Raw genomic sequence first — 17,396 nt, forward strand, 5'->3', positions numbered from 1 at the left:
TATAGTGGAGTTCATTTTTGATCCGTCCGTAAATATGAATTTTTGTTTTTTATGGCTGTATGTGTCTGGTGGAGTGGTTTGTTTTTTGTGCACTCTAAATGTTGTGTCTATGAGGTTTGGGAGATCCCAAGGTGGCTGATATTTCTGAAGTTTAACTGGTTCGTAGGGTAGGTTTAGTGCTTGGCAAAGGTTTATTGTGCGGTCTATGATTGATAGGTTCTTTTTTGGTTTATTTTGTTTGACAAGTTTGTGTATTGGTGTATCTTTGGAAAATATAAGGTTTTTTATGAGTTTGGCTGTTTGAAGGTCCCGTTTTTGCTCTAATGGGAGGATGTTCGCTTCATATAGCAAGTTATTTATGGGTGTGGTTCGGTAGGCACCAAGTGCTAGACGGATTGCAGTGTTAAATGGTGTTTTTATTTTGTTTAGCACGCTTTTTGGAGCTTGTCCGTATAGAAACAGTCCATATTCCATTTTTGGTATGACTGTTGCTTTCGCGACATGGAGTAGTGTTTGTGTGTTGCAATTGAATTTGAGGTTGGAGAGGCATTTTATGATATTCATTTTTTGGTGTAGTGATGGAAGGAGTGATTTTATGTGTGTGTCCCAAATATGGAGGTGTTGGCATTTAGCAGGGGAAAAAGATGCCCCTGAGTATGAGCACCAGCTGTTTATGTCATGTCATAAGTTGTCTAGGTTGAAATTAAGGTTTTTGTTGTTTTTGAAATTTATAATGAGGAAAAAATCATCGGCATATGCGTTAAATTTAATTTCTCTGTGTAAAGATATTATGATTGATAGTTTATTGTATGCGATGAGAAATAGGATTACCGATATAGGTGATCCTTGTGGGATACCGTTGGATAATGGGAGTGAGTTTGACATGTGCGCACCGACTTTGACAATTATTTTACGTTTGAGCATGAAATTCTTGACATAATTGATTATTTTAGGGCCTGTTTTCCATTCCTGGAGTTGGTCAATTATAGTGTGCACACCTACTCGATCAAAGGCTCTTGAAAAGTCAAGAGTGACGAGGGAGGTGTGTCTCTTTGACTTCGTTATGAGATGGTCTACGTATAGGAGACTATCCGAAGTCGATTTGCCTTTTTTAAAGCCGAATTGGTTAGTGTTTAGGAGATTGTTGTGGGTCACATACCACCATAGTCTTTTCGCTATGATTTTGTCAAGTATTTTTGCTAGGCAGCAGTTGAGGGAAATGGGTCTGTATGAAGAGATGTTTGTTTTGTCAGTTTTAGGTTTAAGTATGGGTATGACTAAGCTTATTTTGTAGGCTTGAGGTATGTGGCTGTCGAAGATTTGGTTATAGAGGTTTGTTATTCTGTTTTTTGTGGTTAGGGGGCTATTGCGTATCATTTCGTAAGAGATTCTGTTTAATCCTGGAGTGGATCCTTTAAGTGTTTGTAATGCTGCTATTAATTCAAGATGAGTTATGTTTCCTTCGATATTTTTGGCTGTTGGGGTCGGTGTATAATTGGTTGAGTTGATTTTATATTTGTTATTTCGGAATTCATCCGAGAAGTTTAGGTCGCTTGAGAGATCTGAGAAGTGTTGCGAGAGGGAGTTGGCTATTTTGAGAGTATCTGTTGTTGTTGTGTTGTTATTGGGATTATGTATGGCATGAATTTGTTTGCTTGGGTTAAGCCCGCAGAAACGCCTTATGTTGCTCCATATTTTGGATGATGGAGTTTCTGGTTGAATGGTGGATGTAAAGGAGTTGGAAGCTTCGCTTTTACTTTTTTTAATTTCGAATTTGTATTTGGCATTTAAGCGTCTGTAATTTATAATATTTGTAAGGTTGATGTTGCGATTAAGTTCTTTCCAAGCTAATTTGTTTTCTTTTTTTAACTGTGCTAGTTTTTTGTTCCACCAAGGAACCGTGTAGGGCTTTGTATTTGTTGAGGTTTGTGGGATGGAAATGTTTGCGCTGTGTAATATAATTTTGTTAAGTTGTGCGGCTTCTTTGTTGACGTTTAATGAAGTGGGGAATATTTCGTTATTTATGTGTGTGAGAGTCTGGTATTGCTCCCAGTTGGCTTTTTTGATATAAAAAATGGTTTTGAAAATTTGTTTATCGTGTTTGGAGGAAATAGAGAGATTACTATCGGGAAATGGTCGCTGCCGTGGAGATCATTAAGTATTTCCCACTTGGCGTGTGGGGCTAGTGTTGCTGAGCAGAGTGAAAGGTCAATATGTGTGTATGTGTTGTGTGTTGAGAAATGTGTGGGAGATTTGTCATTTAGTAAGATTAGCTGTGTGTTGTCAATGGATTGTTGTATTGTTTTTCCTCGGGAATTAGCGTTTGGGGAAGGCAGAGTGCCATCCGTTAAAGTCTCCTAGTATCAGTGATGGTGTTTGGTTATTGAACAAAATGTCTTCAAGGATTTGGTTTGTGAAGGTTCTGTTTGGTGCAATGTATGTTGTCTTTATGAGCATGTTTTTTTTGGATTTTATGTGTATTGCTAGAGCTTCAAGGTCGTTTGGAATGTTTACTATAGAATATTGAATTGACTTGTGTACTAATATCGCTACGCCGCCAAATCTATTGGTGGCTATGTTTGTTAGTAGTGTGTAATTTATTGGAGTTGGTATATTGTTAGTGTATTGTATGTGTGTTTCTTGAAGTGTAATGATGTGCGGAGAGAATTTTTTTTATCAGGATAAGGAGATTATTATAGTTATTAGTGTATCCTTGAATGTTCCATTGAATTGTAATTAGTGACATTCTGGTAGAGTTAGGGGTTCTAAGGTTAAACCTTAAAGAATGGGAGATCTGTGGCTTTTAAACAGATTCGCTGTCGCTGTTAGTGGTTTGTTTGTTTTTGTTGGAGGATTTGGCTTTTGATTTTGTTGGTTTGAAGTTAGTACAAAGAGGGTTAGACTTATCTTTAGGGAAAATTTTTAGTTTAAGATCCTTTGTGAGTTGAGATCCGTATGAGGTTTATATTCTGGTGGGGTTCGTGTTGTCCGTTTCCATGGCTTCGGTGTCGTCCTGGTCGTGGTTTTGGAGAATTTTTTCCGGTGCAGGTGTAGTTTTGGTTGGTGCAGATGAGGTTGATGGTGTGTTAGTTTGGTTGTGATCGCAGGATATGGATGTAGTTTGTGCATTAGAAGATGTTGATGGGAGTGTATTTAAAGGTTTTTGGAGCGTATTTGTGGTTGTGGTTTTTGTGAGTGTATTTTCATAAGTGTTTCTTGTTTTGTATCCGTGTCGCTCAAAGTATATACCCAGAGCAGTTCTATGGTCGACTTTTTCGGTGGTTTTTATGGCAGTGAGTTCCTTTTGTTTAAGGAATGTGGGGCAATTGCGGTCCAAAGGGCTGTGTTGGGAGTTTATTTCCGGATTGTTTACGCAATTTAGGCATTTTTTTTCGTTTTTACAGAGTTCTCCTTCGCTGGTGTGTTTTTCGTCTGAGCAGTTTAAACATTTTTCGGTGCTCTTGCATATGGGTGCAGGGTGTCCGAAGCGGAAGCACTTCCTGCAACGCAGTGGGAGAGGTATGTAGTTGCGTACGCGAACCGTTTCATAGCCGACACGCAGTATTTCAGGGAGTTGATGGGTTTCGAATGTAATTATTATGAGTCCGGTTTCTATTAGGTTGTTGTTGTTGTTGTGGTTGATGGTGTTTCTGTAGTTGTTGGTGTTGTTGTAGTTGTTGGTGTTGGTGTTATTGATGGTGTTTTGTCTCTTCATTATTTTTTTTACTTCAATTACTTTCTGTGGTTTTAGCTCTCGAAGGATTGTTTCTTCATCTATATATCTAAGGTCATTACAGTAGATAACGCCTTTTGAAAAATTAAGTGTCTTGTGTTCGGTAGCTTTGGTAAGTTTTAGAAGTTTGGTGGCTTGTGTGTTGTTTTTTGTTTTTATCAAAAGACCGCCGTCTCTGGTTTTTTTGACAGATTCAACTCTTCCTCCGCAGGCAAAGTCCACAGATTTCTCGATGATGAAAGGTGAAACGGTTTTAAATGAGGATTCATTTTTACTTTTGATGACAATGAATTTGGGTTCTCCTAGTTGATACGATCTCGTAGTGTATTTAGGTATGTCTGGTGGCTCGTGCATGGTTGTTTGTAAAGGGCTTGCGCCCGAGTGCACTCGAGTGGTAAGAAATGGTGTGTTTTTTGTTGTTGTTTTTTAGGTTTTGTTTTGTGCTTAATATTTGTTTTTCAACTTTTACTGATAAGTTCAATAGGTTTTACGAACGCGCGATCGATGCTGTCCTAATACGACTTGTCTCTTCGGAGGTTGAAGTGGTACTGAAACAAAGAATATAATGCAGCTGATAACGGGCAATTAGTGGACCGCTGCGGCTAGTTACACTGGGAGAATTAAATTGCAATAATTATGTTATTTGATGCTGGCACAAGTCCCAACATCCTCCCCCCGTTGAATTCCATCTTTCAACAAAAAATCCTTAGGGCATGGGACAGCTTCATCACATAATATTGCTGATCAAGGGCCATAATTCTCAGTTGCAGGCTGCCGTGTCCATCCAGATCCAGAGGACGCTCGAACCAGGCGTCAATAGAGTGGCGAAAGTGGAAGGAAACTTCTTTCCGAAATTGCGCGTAGGCGCACCTTTCGATTGCAGGATCGGGAGCCTTCACGGCTGGAGCAGCAGCCACCTTGGCAGCTGCAGACGGCGGCAGCAGCGATTTGGAAGGGTGCAGGCTAGAGTCCAGAATGGAGTCAGACCTGGGCGCTGACTTAATCGGCAACGGTGACAATAATCCAAATCCCGGGCCAGATGAGGGATTAAGTATAGCAGCTTCAGAAAATCCATCGCAGACAACTGCCAGATGCGACGTTGAAATAGCGACCACGGGGGGAGCGGTGGATAGCAGGGGCACTGATGAGACGCAATGGCCCACGTCCTGGCTATCGTGATCGTTGTTCAAGGTTTGTTCCAACTTCAAATCCCGAGAACCCGATTGGATGTCGCGGTCCAGCGGGTAATCCTGACTGCATGAGCGACGATTTTCCAACAGACCATCCTGCACCTTCACCACCGCTATGGTTGGTTCTGCCATTGACGAAGCAGTGGGACCATTGGGGCCGTCGAGACAAGTGGAGTGTGCAGGTACCCTCATGGAGTGCTTTGCCATTCCCACCTGAATGTCAAAGCGCACATCAGCGGCAAGCTGGGAGAACTTCCAGCATAATTCACTCCCAACTTCAACAGAGCTCAATCGCTCTAACTCATCCTGGAGTGTGGTAAATTTCTTGCGCAACGCAATTTCCAACGGCTCCAGTACCATGATGGTCAAATCTTCCTTCTGAACTGCAGCCTTGACCTTGTTATGCAGGGCTTCCATCTCCTGGTAGGTCACCTCTGCTCTTCGCCGCAAAAGCCTTTCCCTGCTTGCAGGAACCGAGGCACTAGCTACATCTCCAGACTCCATTATGCAATTTGTTTTTGTGCAAGGTGCAATGCAATGGAAACAACAGCAACAAGTTTTCCTTTGCAAGATTTCCTTTAAGCACTTTAATGATCACAAATCAATTAAAGCGCGATCACGTCGGGGTCACCAATGTTGAGCTATCAGAATTTTGATAGTGACCAAATTAATACACAATCCACAATTCGATTTCAATATTTTTATTGGGTCAATTTAACCCCAAAACAAATTCCGCGGCCGGTCCAAAACAATGCCGAATTACAAGTCATAAAACCTAAGAGCTTGCGCAGAAGCTCCACCAAAGCTCCCAAAGTGCATGCGCTACAAAAGTACAACAAAGCGCATGCGAATCTGGGAGAAACAAAGAATATAATACAGCTGATAACGGGCAATTAGTGGACCGCTGCGGCTAGTTACACTGGGAGAATTAAATTGCAATAATTATGTTATTTGATGCTGGCACAAGTCCCAACAGTAACCAAACACAATTTTGTTGATAAGTAGTCTCGAGTTTCAGTATTTACTTAAGGATCCGTTTATTCGTAAGTTTCAATTAATAATGATGACTTAGAATCAATATCAATAGACTAAATACGAAAAAATATAAATAATTATTTATAATAATCAATATGAGCTAAACTTAAAATACTAGCTCTTAACAATAGATAGATGTGTGCATAGTTTGAAGTCGATAGCTTTAAAACTGAGAGACTGAGAGAGAAACCGAATATCGCGTAGATGGAAGTTGGCGTTTGTTGCCGTGGACCGTGCAAAAAGCTGTATTAAAGCAGAAGGAGACTATTTTAAATAAAATAAATTGATTTTGCCGAAAAAACAACTTTTTCTGTCTTTTTTTTTAAGTCCTGTTTATTTTGGAACGCACCTTGTAAGTCTGAAACGCCGGGATCGGATGACTAAATCCTAATGCTAAATTCGGCTCCGCCCGAAGTTAGAATTCCTTTCTTGTTTTTACCTAAATTTACATAAATTACCAAATTGGCTTATGAGTCTTTAAAGTGGTGTTAGCTGTTATTAAATTTAAATAGATTAGCTTATTGATACTAAAGTCATAAGACTGGTCCGCGAATGCTTATCGCCAATGTGTGATTGATAGCAATCGATCACAAGTAGGGGATTAAGAAGCCGCATTTTTGCGATAAAAGCCTATATATTAGGCGAACTTTATTTAGTTGAACATGATAGCAGCGTGGATTAACGTGGTTTTACTTGGCACTCTCTGTCTTTCCCCAGTTCTTGCGGCTCCCTTTAGAGGTAGTTATGAGGAAACTGATCCCGAACTGACGGCAGGATTCTTCCAGGGTGATATGGAGGTTGACTTCGCCCGAAACGGACAGATTTCTGAGTCAAGACGCTGGCCAAATGCTACAGTGCCCTATACGATTTCGGAGGAGTTTGGTAAGTTTCATCTTTCATTTCGGGTACCTATTTTTAATAAAATAATTTTTTTAAATAATAGAGGCTCCGCAAGTGGCTTACATTGAACTCGCCATGGAAATAATTGAGCGATCATCGTGCATTCGTTTTCTACCGGCCACGGAAGAGGACGAAAACTACGTTACGGTAATACCCTCCTCAACAGGATGTAGTTCCAATGTGGGCTACCAGCCTGGCATAAGGACGGTTAAACTGAAGCCAAATAAACTAGACTCGGGTTGCTTTAAGTTGGGAACTATTCAACACGAACTGCTCCACACCCTCGGCTTTCATCACCAACAGTGCTCCCCGGATCGAGACGAATACGTAAGAATCGTACAGGAAAATATTTCGGAGGGACATGAGAAGAACTTTGTGAAATACGAAGCCTCCGAAGTGGAAGACTTTGATCAGGCCTACGATTATGGCAGTATTTTGCACTATAGCTCATTAGCCTTTTCGATCAATGGAGAGGCCACCATCGTGGCCCTGAAGCCAGAGGGCCAAGCTCTAATGGGTCAGCGTCTTATTATGAGCGGAACCGACGTGAATAGGCTCAATACTATGTACAAGTGCCCCATTCAATTGTAATTTTTTTCAACAAAAACTTTATTTTGTAATAAATTATTTGAACATATTATAAGGGTACGATTACAATTGCCTCTCCGAAAATTAGCTTCTTGTAAGATAGAGGATTCAATCAAATCTAAACACGTTTTTGTTTTGTAAAGCAGATTAGAAGGTTATTAGCTCATTGGAAAAATTACATAAATGTAACTGTCTTTGTGCTATCGGCTTGAAAATGTTACTGATTAGTTATTATTATCTTGATTAACAATACTTTTGCTTAAATTACCGTAAGTAAAATTTATTGGATGTATGAGTTTATGATTAACCATCTCCAAAAAACAAAAAAAGACGTCTATTGTCAAGTTGCATATTGTCTATTGTCTATTGTCCCAACTATATGTTACTTTAATCCTGCATGCGAAACCCAAAATATCTGATATCAATTTTAGTGACGAAAATATGCTATATAGGTGTACAAAATTACATATAAAAAATATTCTTGTTCGGCACGTGACTGATTTTTTTTTTGTTTTTCTTGTTTTTCGTCACTAAAATTGATATCAGATATTTTGGGTTTCGCATGCAGGTTCGACACCGGTACTTTACCTCGTCAAGAGGTTTTTTATATGATATCAGTTGTTTTTTTTTTATATATTGATCTTCAATAATTTAAAACAGAACGCATAATATATTGAATATATATATATGGAAGTAACCTCTGGACAGGCGATTCACACAGTTAGCAATACTTTAATTGTAAGGATAAACATCAAAACTCTTTTTTTTTTTAACTCTATAGATTTTGAAATTCAAGAAGGTGGAATAATTAAAAACCTTTCCAAAGACGTAAAGAATTTTTCGATAGCTTCAGTGGCTCTGAAGTTATACGTATTTATACCCTTGCAGAGGGTATTATAATTTTGGTCAAAAGTGTGCAACGCAGTGAAGCAGACATCTCCGACCCTATAAAGTATATATATTCTTGATCAGGATCACCTCCTGAGTCGATATGAGCATGTCCTTCTGTCCGTCTGTCCGTCTGTCTGTTTCTACGCAAACTAGTCTCTCAGTTTTAGAGCTATCGAGTTGAAACTTTGCACTCATCCTTCTTTCCTTTGCAGGCAGTATATAAGTCGGAACGGCCGGGATCGGTCGACTATATCCTATAGCTGCCATATAACTGATTGATCGGAAATGCCATAACTTTGGTAGTTATAACTTTTGCCATAACTTTTAAGTTAGAGGGTTGGGACTTTCCACACATGTTATATTTGACCAAAATATCTTACGTACAAAATTTCGTAAGGATCGGCCGACTATATCCTATAGCTGTCATAGAACGATCGAAATTGGCATAACTTTGTTGTTTTTTAAGTTAGAAAGATGGGATTTGGTACAGATTCTATTTTGGGGAAACCAATCTGATCTGCCAATTTTCATAAGGATCGGCCGACTATAAACGATCCGCTATATATCTAATAAAATAAGATGGGTGGCGCCACCTAGCGGACTGCGACTGAACTGCAAGGGTATATCAACTTCGGCTCCGCCCGAAGTTAGCTTTCCTTTCTTGTTTTAATTTACAAAGGTTTTGGAATTTGGTTAGTTTAAAAATTTTAATTAAAAATTTGCCCAAAAATGTATTTAAAATCCAAAATTGTTTCGTAGTTGTGGGAAACCAAATTAATTTAACAAATTAACAGATGGGAGGCCTATCCAGAGAGTTCCACTATATAATAAATTATTAAAAAAAAACACAAGAAAGTCAGACGCTTATATTATTATTATATATATCGGATCCTATATAGTTGTCCGATCCTTCCGAAAATTTCTAATAAAAATATTGGAAACAGCCCCAAGCATCTTTAAAAATAGAAAGGTTGTGCCATTTCCGATCGTTCAGTTATATGGCAGGTATAGGATATAGTTGGCCGATTCTTATGAACATAGGATTAGATTGCCAAAAACGGAAACCGTAGGCAGTCCCATCATTCTAGCTTCAAAAACAACAAAAATAAGCCAATTATCCTAATAAAATTTTGAAAATGGGATAATATTTCCCAAAATGCAATGTGTACTAAGTCCCATCCTTCTAGCTTATAAAAAAAAACAAAGTTTTGGCATATCCGATCAATCATATAATAAACATGTATTATATCTAAAATAAATGCGCAAAGATAAAAAGTTAAAAAAAATTGGAAATTACGTTTTTCCAGTTTTTCTACTTAAACCAATTGTTGAATGTAACAATTTATTTTGGGTGTGCGATATAAAATAATGAATATTAGAAAAGTATTGGCGGAGTTGCTTTGCCTAGTTTTTTTATCCATGATTTTTTAATCCATGATTTGGCCCAAAAACGGGGGTGGCTTCAATTTAAGTAAAGCAGAGTTTTATTTATATGCATTATATGCTCAGTGGGGGCATATGCATATAAAGCGTTCTACTCATAAAATTTTGCATTCTTCTCATTAAGACATGAGACACTGAAACACAAAGCAGAATTACATCAAAAGTTGCCATGATGCGACGAAGTTCGAGATTAGCCGAGTGGAGAGCGTTATGGTTTCTAACACCGGAAGGCCTGAGTTCTAATCCTAGTTGAGTCAATGTTTATGTTTTACTTTTTAATCCCTTTTTTATTTGGATTTTATTTTTGAAATATTTGAAAATATCTTATGTACAAACTTTCATAAGGATGGGCCGACTATATCCTGGGACTTGGTACAGATTCCAATATACAATAATATAATAAATGCTACCATACAATAAATGCTCATATGACAATAACAAAAATCTCCACTTTTATTCAGGATTGCCAAGAAAAAAATACAGACAAACAGACACATTGGCTTCATTTTGAAAAAACTGTAAAAATCGAATTTCTTGAATAACTTCTGAAAGAAATGTCGGACCGGGTCGGTTGAAGTACCAATCTTGTGAGTCTTCTTATTAAGACATGAGACACTGAAACACAAAGCAGAATTACATCAAAATTAGCCATCAAGCTAATTGACCCGAGGTTGACCGAAGGGAGAGCATCGTGGTTCCTAACATGGAGGGCCTGGGTTCGAGTCCAAGTTGAGTCGATGTTTACGTTTTACTTTTTAAACCCTTTTTTATTTGGATTTTATTTTAAATAAATAAACTAAAATCTGAAAAGGTATACTCCATATTTTTTAGGGTATTGACCAAATATATGCAGACTCCAAAAAGCAAAGTTGCCAATCAAATACACACACATGTATAAATAAATGCAAGCTTCACAGGAGGCTGTAAAAAATGGGTAGCTACACTTACAGGACTATATCTTGAGTTAACGGATTTTGCCAGATATGGGCGATATATCAAAAGTTGCGTCATCTCAAAAGCTATCTATACGTGCAATATAAAAAGGATCAGTCAACAAAATTTTGAAAAAATAATTTTTTTTCTTTAAAAAAAAGTTTATTTTTAGTGTAATTTTTTTTGTGTACTATATAGAGGTTTGGTCTCAAAGAAAATGAAATTTATATTTTATATATATAAATAATAATTTATATATATATAAACCATTTCAACGGTGTAAAGCTCTTTTTAATATCTTTCTTAATTATAAAGTTATGAATTTTTTCATTAGCAAAGTTTTTTTAATTTTGTGATGTAAGCTTAAGGTATTTCAAAAAGTTGTAGAACAATAGTTGCTCATATGATAGTAACAAAAATTTTCAATTTTTTTTCAGGATTTTTAAGGAAAAAATAGTGCAAACAGACAAACCGACGCAAACTGGCTTCATTTTGAAGAAGAAGAAAAAATCGAATTTTTCGAATAACTTCTGAATGAAATGTCAGATCGGGTCGGTTGCCTACAGAAAATTTTTAATTCTTCGGCTATATATAGAGTTTCCTCGCGCACGCCTAGGCATGCAGGTCGTCACCTCCTGGACTTCCGTCCACAGTGATTAGACATTGGAGTAGTTTGGCATTACAACTTTTTCAAGAAACAAACATGTTTGAAACAAACTTGACCTACGATGCGTTTATACAGACAGAGGGACATGGATATATCGACTAAGCTTACGATGCTGATGAAGAATATAAATAATTTATAGTCTCGGAGATGATTCACTCCCCCAAATAGATACATTAACACGACTACAATATAGGTATGTATATACAAATACAATATACAATATATGTAGGTATACTCTACTAGTACCGGGTATTATTAGTCATCTCACCTGAGTGCACAATATATTTTTCAAAAAAGTGAAAACTAAAACCTTACACCGACTCCCTTCCATTAAAAACGAATAAAGCCAGTTCGGCTGATTAGATAAGAAGGAACACAGTTATCTTATCATACTGGAATAGCAGGTTAGAAAATCGGGCATATAAGACGTGAGAATAATTCGGTGACTAGCACATGGCACCAATATTTTTTCCAAACCAATATTCCTTACCAAAAAAAGGTAGTGCGTCTATTAGTCACGGCGAGAATGCAGGAAAACGTTGTTCAGGCATTAGGCCAGTCCAGAATAAGCAGGCGTTCTAAGAAGAACAGACATACGCAATCCACAAACATGAAAAAACACTCCAATTGAAGACTTTCCAGCTAAAGAAAGTGATTTTTTTTTTCCTATGGCGCTGCAATGCGTTATAAAACCAAAGATGTGGCTGGGCCTCAAGCAGATACTGCTCTACGTGGGCCTAATCCTGTGTGTTGTCCTGCAAGTTTGCAGAAGCAAAACGCAGTCGCAGGCAGTCTGTCCTACAGTCTGCCACTGTGACTTTCATCTGCAGCGAAATAGAGCCGTTTGCAGGCTAGTATTGACAAACATTTTGAGAGAATGTGAAATAATGTTGTGCATTTTTTGTGCAGTGCCAAGCGATTGATAAGCGCCAATATCGAAATGCCCAAGTCAGTGGAGCTTTTGGACTTGAGCTACAATGATATAACCAGCATAGAGGATGACTCTTTCCAAGTAAGTCGATAAATGGGTGAGTGGTTGCCCAGACAATGGTTGTACCCTATTCCTTAAAGTAGGTCATTGGTTAATTTCTCAAATCTATTATCTTTCAATGTGAATATTTTGGGGGTATTTTTTTACCCGGAACTCATAGAGTACAAGTGTATATTGTATCTCCGACCCATAAAGTCTGTACATACATATATGATCTGCATCAACAGCAGAGTCGAAACCATCTTTCTTTATAAAACCTTTACCTCAGAGACTATAAGGGATAGACCTTTACGATTTTGCTGTAGACTTCTATAATACGCACGCTTTTAAAGTTTGTTTTAAATTGTCAATTCGCCTCCTCAACCCCAAAAATCTGTCTTACCGTCATAAAAAATGTTGAAATAGAAATATTTTAAATATGAATAAAGTAATAAACTAAATTTTTATAAGTTTATCTTGCTAGGTCACTCTTCATTGATAAATCAAATTGTGTGTGACTATAAATAGAAAATAAGCTAGAAATCCGTATAAATTTCCTAAATTTTCCATTGCTTAGATTGATGACTACAAAAAAATATCTTAATCAGCTTAATCATAATTTTTTCCAATCATATAATGGCATTTATATAAACCATCCCCCCGTTCGCCAAGACGACGATCCATCTGCTGAACTTAACGCTATCTCACAATGCAATTCACACCTTGTATGCGGATGCCTTTTCGGAGCTCCGCCGACTCCGTCACTTGGACTTGTCCTACAACCGCTTGGAGCAAGTGGACGAGCACCTTCTGGAGTCCAACATCCAGCTCATATACCTTAACCTTGAGGGAAACAAACTGGCTAGCCTGGGGAAAGGACCTCTGTTAAGAAGCCCCTCCCTGCGATCCTTAAAACTGCGTAACTCGCAGGTCAATCAGCTGGGTACGGAGCTCCTCAGTGCCATGCCACAATTACGACACTTGGATTTGGCCCAAAACATGCTGCTGACCTTGAGCGCCGCGGACTTTCATGCCCCACGGTATTTGGCTTCCATAAATGTGGAAGAGAACCCCTTTAACTGCGATCGGGCACTTGTTAAGGTGGCGAGTAATTTACGGCAGCGAGGAGTGGAGATCCATTTGAATGCTTGTGAGGAAGATGCTGTGGGTCCCAGACAGTCGGAGGATGTGAAAGTCCTAGAATTCCAGGCCGAAAAGTCAGAACGCTTGGAGCAGCACTCGGCCTTCTCTTCCCCAGGACCTCAATCCGTGTTGGCCGTCTGGCGGGAGCTGGACTCCAGCGAGGAGGACAGCAATGAACAGGACAATGGCCAGATGGCGACTTTGAGCGACGTCTGCGAAGGAAACCGAGAAAAACTTTGCCTGAGGTACAAAACGTGCCTGGAGCGCGTAAGTCACGAGCTCCTTGCTGGAGGAAGTTCTCAGTTCACCGACGAAATTATCCCTTCACATACCTACGACGAGGATGACCTCAAGTTGGCCTTTGTAGTGGGAGGAGCCACTGGAGTTTGCATGGTCATATTCATTATAACCTTTGCACTTTGTCTGAAAAGCTGCTGCGAGATGCGCAAAAGTAAGGCTGGCCAGGAGGTGGCAAGCGAGGATTCCGGTGAGTTTGCTTGGAAATATTGATAATACCGCTTTTTTTTAATAATCGCCCATCTTAGATTTTTTTATAACCTTTCGTATAACTGAGTCTACCACAATATACACAATACCAAATTGATCCAAAAATTTTAAAGTGTATATGAACTACAATATGGCACACACCCCTTACATTTTTTTATTTTATTTTTCAGCATGATTTTATGTTGAATTTAATGATTGCATTATGCTTTTAAAACCCCTTGCACATAGCCATGAATTAAGTAACTCCATTTTTATACCCCAGCTGAGGTTATTATAATTTTAGTCAAAAGTGTGCAACGCACTAAAGGAGGCATCTTCGACCCTTAAAAGTACATATATTCTTGATCAGGTTCACCTCCTGAGTCGATATAAGCAGAGGGGCAGACGGACAGTCCGTCTGACTACACGATATCAGATTTAATGCTATTGATTTCAATCTTTGCACACATCCTTCATTCCTTTGCAGTATATAAGAAAACCGAATCAAAAGAAGAAATTTGCTAAGATAACAATAATCTCAATTTATATAAGGTTGTGGCTTTAAAAAACTTCTGTGATCTTGAACATTATTTAAAATCTTTGAAATCGTATAATTGTTTTTCAAACACCAAAAGAAGGATTTTTTCGGTCAATTGGCGTTGCTTTAATTGTCTTTACATTTCAGAATGAGATTCTAAAAACTCAGCTTTAAAACATTGAGCTTATGTGTATTGTTATTAACTTAATTGCTATTTTCGTTAAAGCTCCGGACCCCTCACAGGAAAACCTGCCCACCATTCACACCTGGACACCGCAAAGGACACGCCATCCGAGACACTCCAACCCTCAGCGTCCTCGCAGCCGAAATCCTTCACGTACGCTGGTCCGCCAGCCATATGGCCCGCAGGACAATTTTGTGTCCCGGCTTTTTGGCCGCCCGGCACGGAGCCAGTACGTCCGGACCATAAATCAAAATACAGCCACCCTCATTCGGCGCCTGAGCCGGAGCAACCTTTTTAGCAGTCGCGATCGGGAGCCCAGTAGTCCCTCCACGCCTCTTAGTACCACGGCCAGATTTTACACTGACATAGTGGAAGCGCCCCGGCCAGAGACCCCTCCTCCGAACTACGGCGACGTTGTGGTCATCGAGAATTGTGATAACAAGTGATGTGTGAGGCCTCAAGGGCAAATATTATTCCCACTAGGTGATAAATAATGCAAGATATTGCTCTTCACGTATATACCTCATGCTTAATAAATTCAATATTTAAAATAAGTTCTACAATTAAAGGCCTATTTCGATTTTTTCTAAATTTTTATATATTCACTAAAATTCTTTAAATTTTAGAAAGATTTTGTGGCAGGCTCAAAGCCTCTTGTTCTACAAAAGTTCACACACAAAAATATCAATTGGGGAACTGCAGTCTTTTCGCTTTTTGGATGAGCCTTATTTTTACAAGACTTGAACTTGCAGCTGCAACAAATCGCAATAAAAACTTTTGACAAAACTATCAAAGTTGGCGTGGCAAGGGGTGGGACAGGACCAACTGTGAAATTGCCACAGGAAAATCCCCAAAAAATGCAAGTAGCAAAAGTTTACACACTCAAATAAATACTGAAACGCGGAAGAGCGGCCTCTTCTGGCTAAGAACCCAAGCTTCCCTCTCCAGGATCCTTGCCGACAGACAAATCGAAAAACACAAAAGAAAATAAAAACCGCACAAAATCCTGTAAGAATAAAAATGAAAAAAAGCAAAGGCAAAACCCAACAATTTGCACTGCAAAGCGGCAAAAGTGTCTCCAAAGAACAACCGCCGCAACCGACCAGATATCTTTGTATATACATAGAAAAAATTAAAGTTCGAGTTATGTTACAATGATAAAAAGAAACGCATGTTACAAAAAATATAAACACTCTGTCATGCACTGAGCAAAATGAGCAAAAGATTGAATCTAAATTGATGTTTGAATCACCTCAAAAGTCATACAGAAGTCATTACCGTTAACTATTATGATATGTAAATCACCGATGTCTCGTACAGACATATTTAATAATAATGCAAGTGAAAAACGTATCAATTAAATAGTAGAATTGAAACACATTTGTACAATTTAAAGCTGTTTTAAGTCCTTTCCCTACCTCTTCTCTCCGCCTAATTTGCCTGCTCTGGAAAAGCGAATGTTGTGGCCAACAGGACCTGTTGTTAAGTGTTTGTCTGCTTTTCTATCTATCTACGTATTCCAACGTATCTGTGTTTTTGCGGTGCCAACTTTCATTGCACTGCGCTGTGAGCCCGATGCTCGACTCAGTGCAGTGCACAAAAGTTAACGTATCCTGGGACCAAACTTACGTTGTCAACAACCAAACGCAGAAAAAAGAAGAGCTGTGATCCGGGGGAATCCGAGTTGGGTAAAAGCGGGTGAAAATCGAGGAAACTGTGCGAAAAAATGCTCACCAGCTCACCAGGGAAAGAACGAAGGAAGGAAGCAGCCGTTACAGAGCGTGAAAAAATATCAAAATCCAACATTAATGAAAAACTTTCTGCATAATCCACGACGATGCTGGTGGTGGCAAGAGGAGCAAACCGAAATCAAACCATCTCCTCATCCGGACTAGGACCAAAAATGCAGCTGGCAAAATCCTTTGCGGAAAGAAGGAACTCACCATCAAATGAATAAAATGCAATGAAAGAGGGGCAGTGATAACAAAGCAACAGATTCCCCTGGGATGGGATGGGAAATGGGATTTTTGAAGCATTGAAAGTCTAGCCGAGCAGCTTAAAAGGTGCCGAAGGTAACCTGCCCTAGGCGAAGGGAAATAGAACAGACTTTGGGGCTTGGTCCGGAATGCACTTAATCAGAGATTGAAGAAAATGGGGTATGATTTTGGAGCAACAAAAAAAATGATTGAAAAATAACCGCATGGTCCAGATCAAATGAACAGGTGTCGTTTGAAAATAAACCTTTAGGTATAAAATAGCTTGTTTAGGAATGGACTATCGATACATAGTTTATAAGTTATCCCATATTGTCATCTTTATATTTTCTATACCAACTAGCTTTACAATCCACAACATGTATGCACACACACACCTATCGTTAAGTTCCACAAATGTAAATTTTCTTAGTACCAATTAGACAGCGAAACTGACAAGAACATATTACTCTACAGTCCACTGCTCATTCGTCTCATCGGTTGGGGATCATTGTTTGGTCCTTCGCATCCGGATTTGTTTTGTAGTTTTCTGTGCATTGGTTCTCATTTGTAATTGTTTCTCGGCATGGAGCAATTAAAAGCATTGACAAAAGGGCGCGCCAGACTCAAGGCCAATATCACACGGAGCTTGGCTTGGGCTGAGGACGCGCAACATTCGAACGCCACACGGGCAGAGGTGTCTTCGCGGCTGGAGCATCTCA

The 17,396-nt window shown here is 39.0% G+C and overlaps 2 protein-coding genes across 2 annotated transcripts; both read left to right on the forward strand.

Moving 5' to 3' along the window:
• Positions 1 to 6,600: 6,600 nt before the first annotated feature.
• Positions 6,601 to 7,495, forward strand: LOC6496703 (seminal metalloprotease 1). The gene is made up of 2 exons (XM_001967312.3): positions 6,601 to 6,840; positions 6,902 to 7,495. The coding sequence occupies exons 1-2, from the start codon at positions 6,621 to 6,623 to the stop codon at positions 7,447 to 7,449; spliced, it is 768 nt and encodes a 255-aa protein (XP_001967348.1). The 5' UTR covers positions 6,601 to 6,620; the 3' UTR covers positions 7,450 to 7,495.
• A 4,430-nt stretch (positions 7,496 to 11,925) lies between these two features.
• Positions 11,926 to 15,255, forward strand: LOC6496704 (amphoterin-induced protein 1). The gene is made up of 4 exons (XM_001967311.4): positions 11,926 to 12,230; positions 12,290 to 12,392; positions 13,023 to 13,980; positions 14,744 to 15,255. Exons 1-4 carry the CDS (start codon positions 12,049 to 12,051, stop codon positions 15,145 to 15,147), a joined length of 1,647 nt encoding a protein of 548 aa, XP_001967347.1. The 5' UTR covers positions 11,926 to 12,048; the 3' UTR covers positions 15,148 to 15,255.
• The last annotated feature ends 2,141 nt before the right edge of the window (positions 15,256 to 17,396 follow it).

The sequence above is a fragment of the Drosophila ananassae genome, chromosome 3R (assembly GCF_017639315.1).
Source record: "Drosophila ananassae strain 14024-0371.13 chromosome 3R, ASM1763931v2, whole genome shotgun sequence".
NCBI lineage: Eukaryota > Metazoa > Arthropoda > Insecta > Diptera > Drosophilidae > Drosophila > Drosophila ananassae.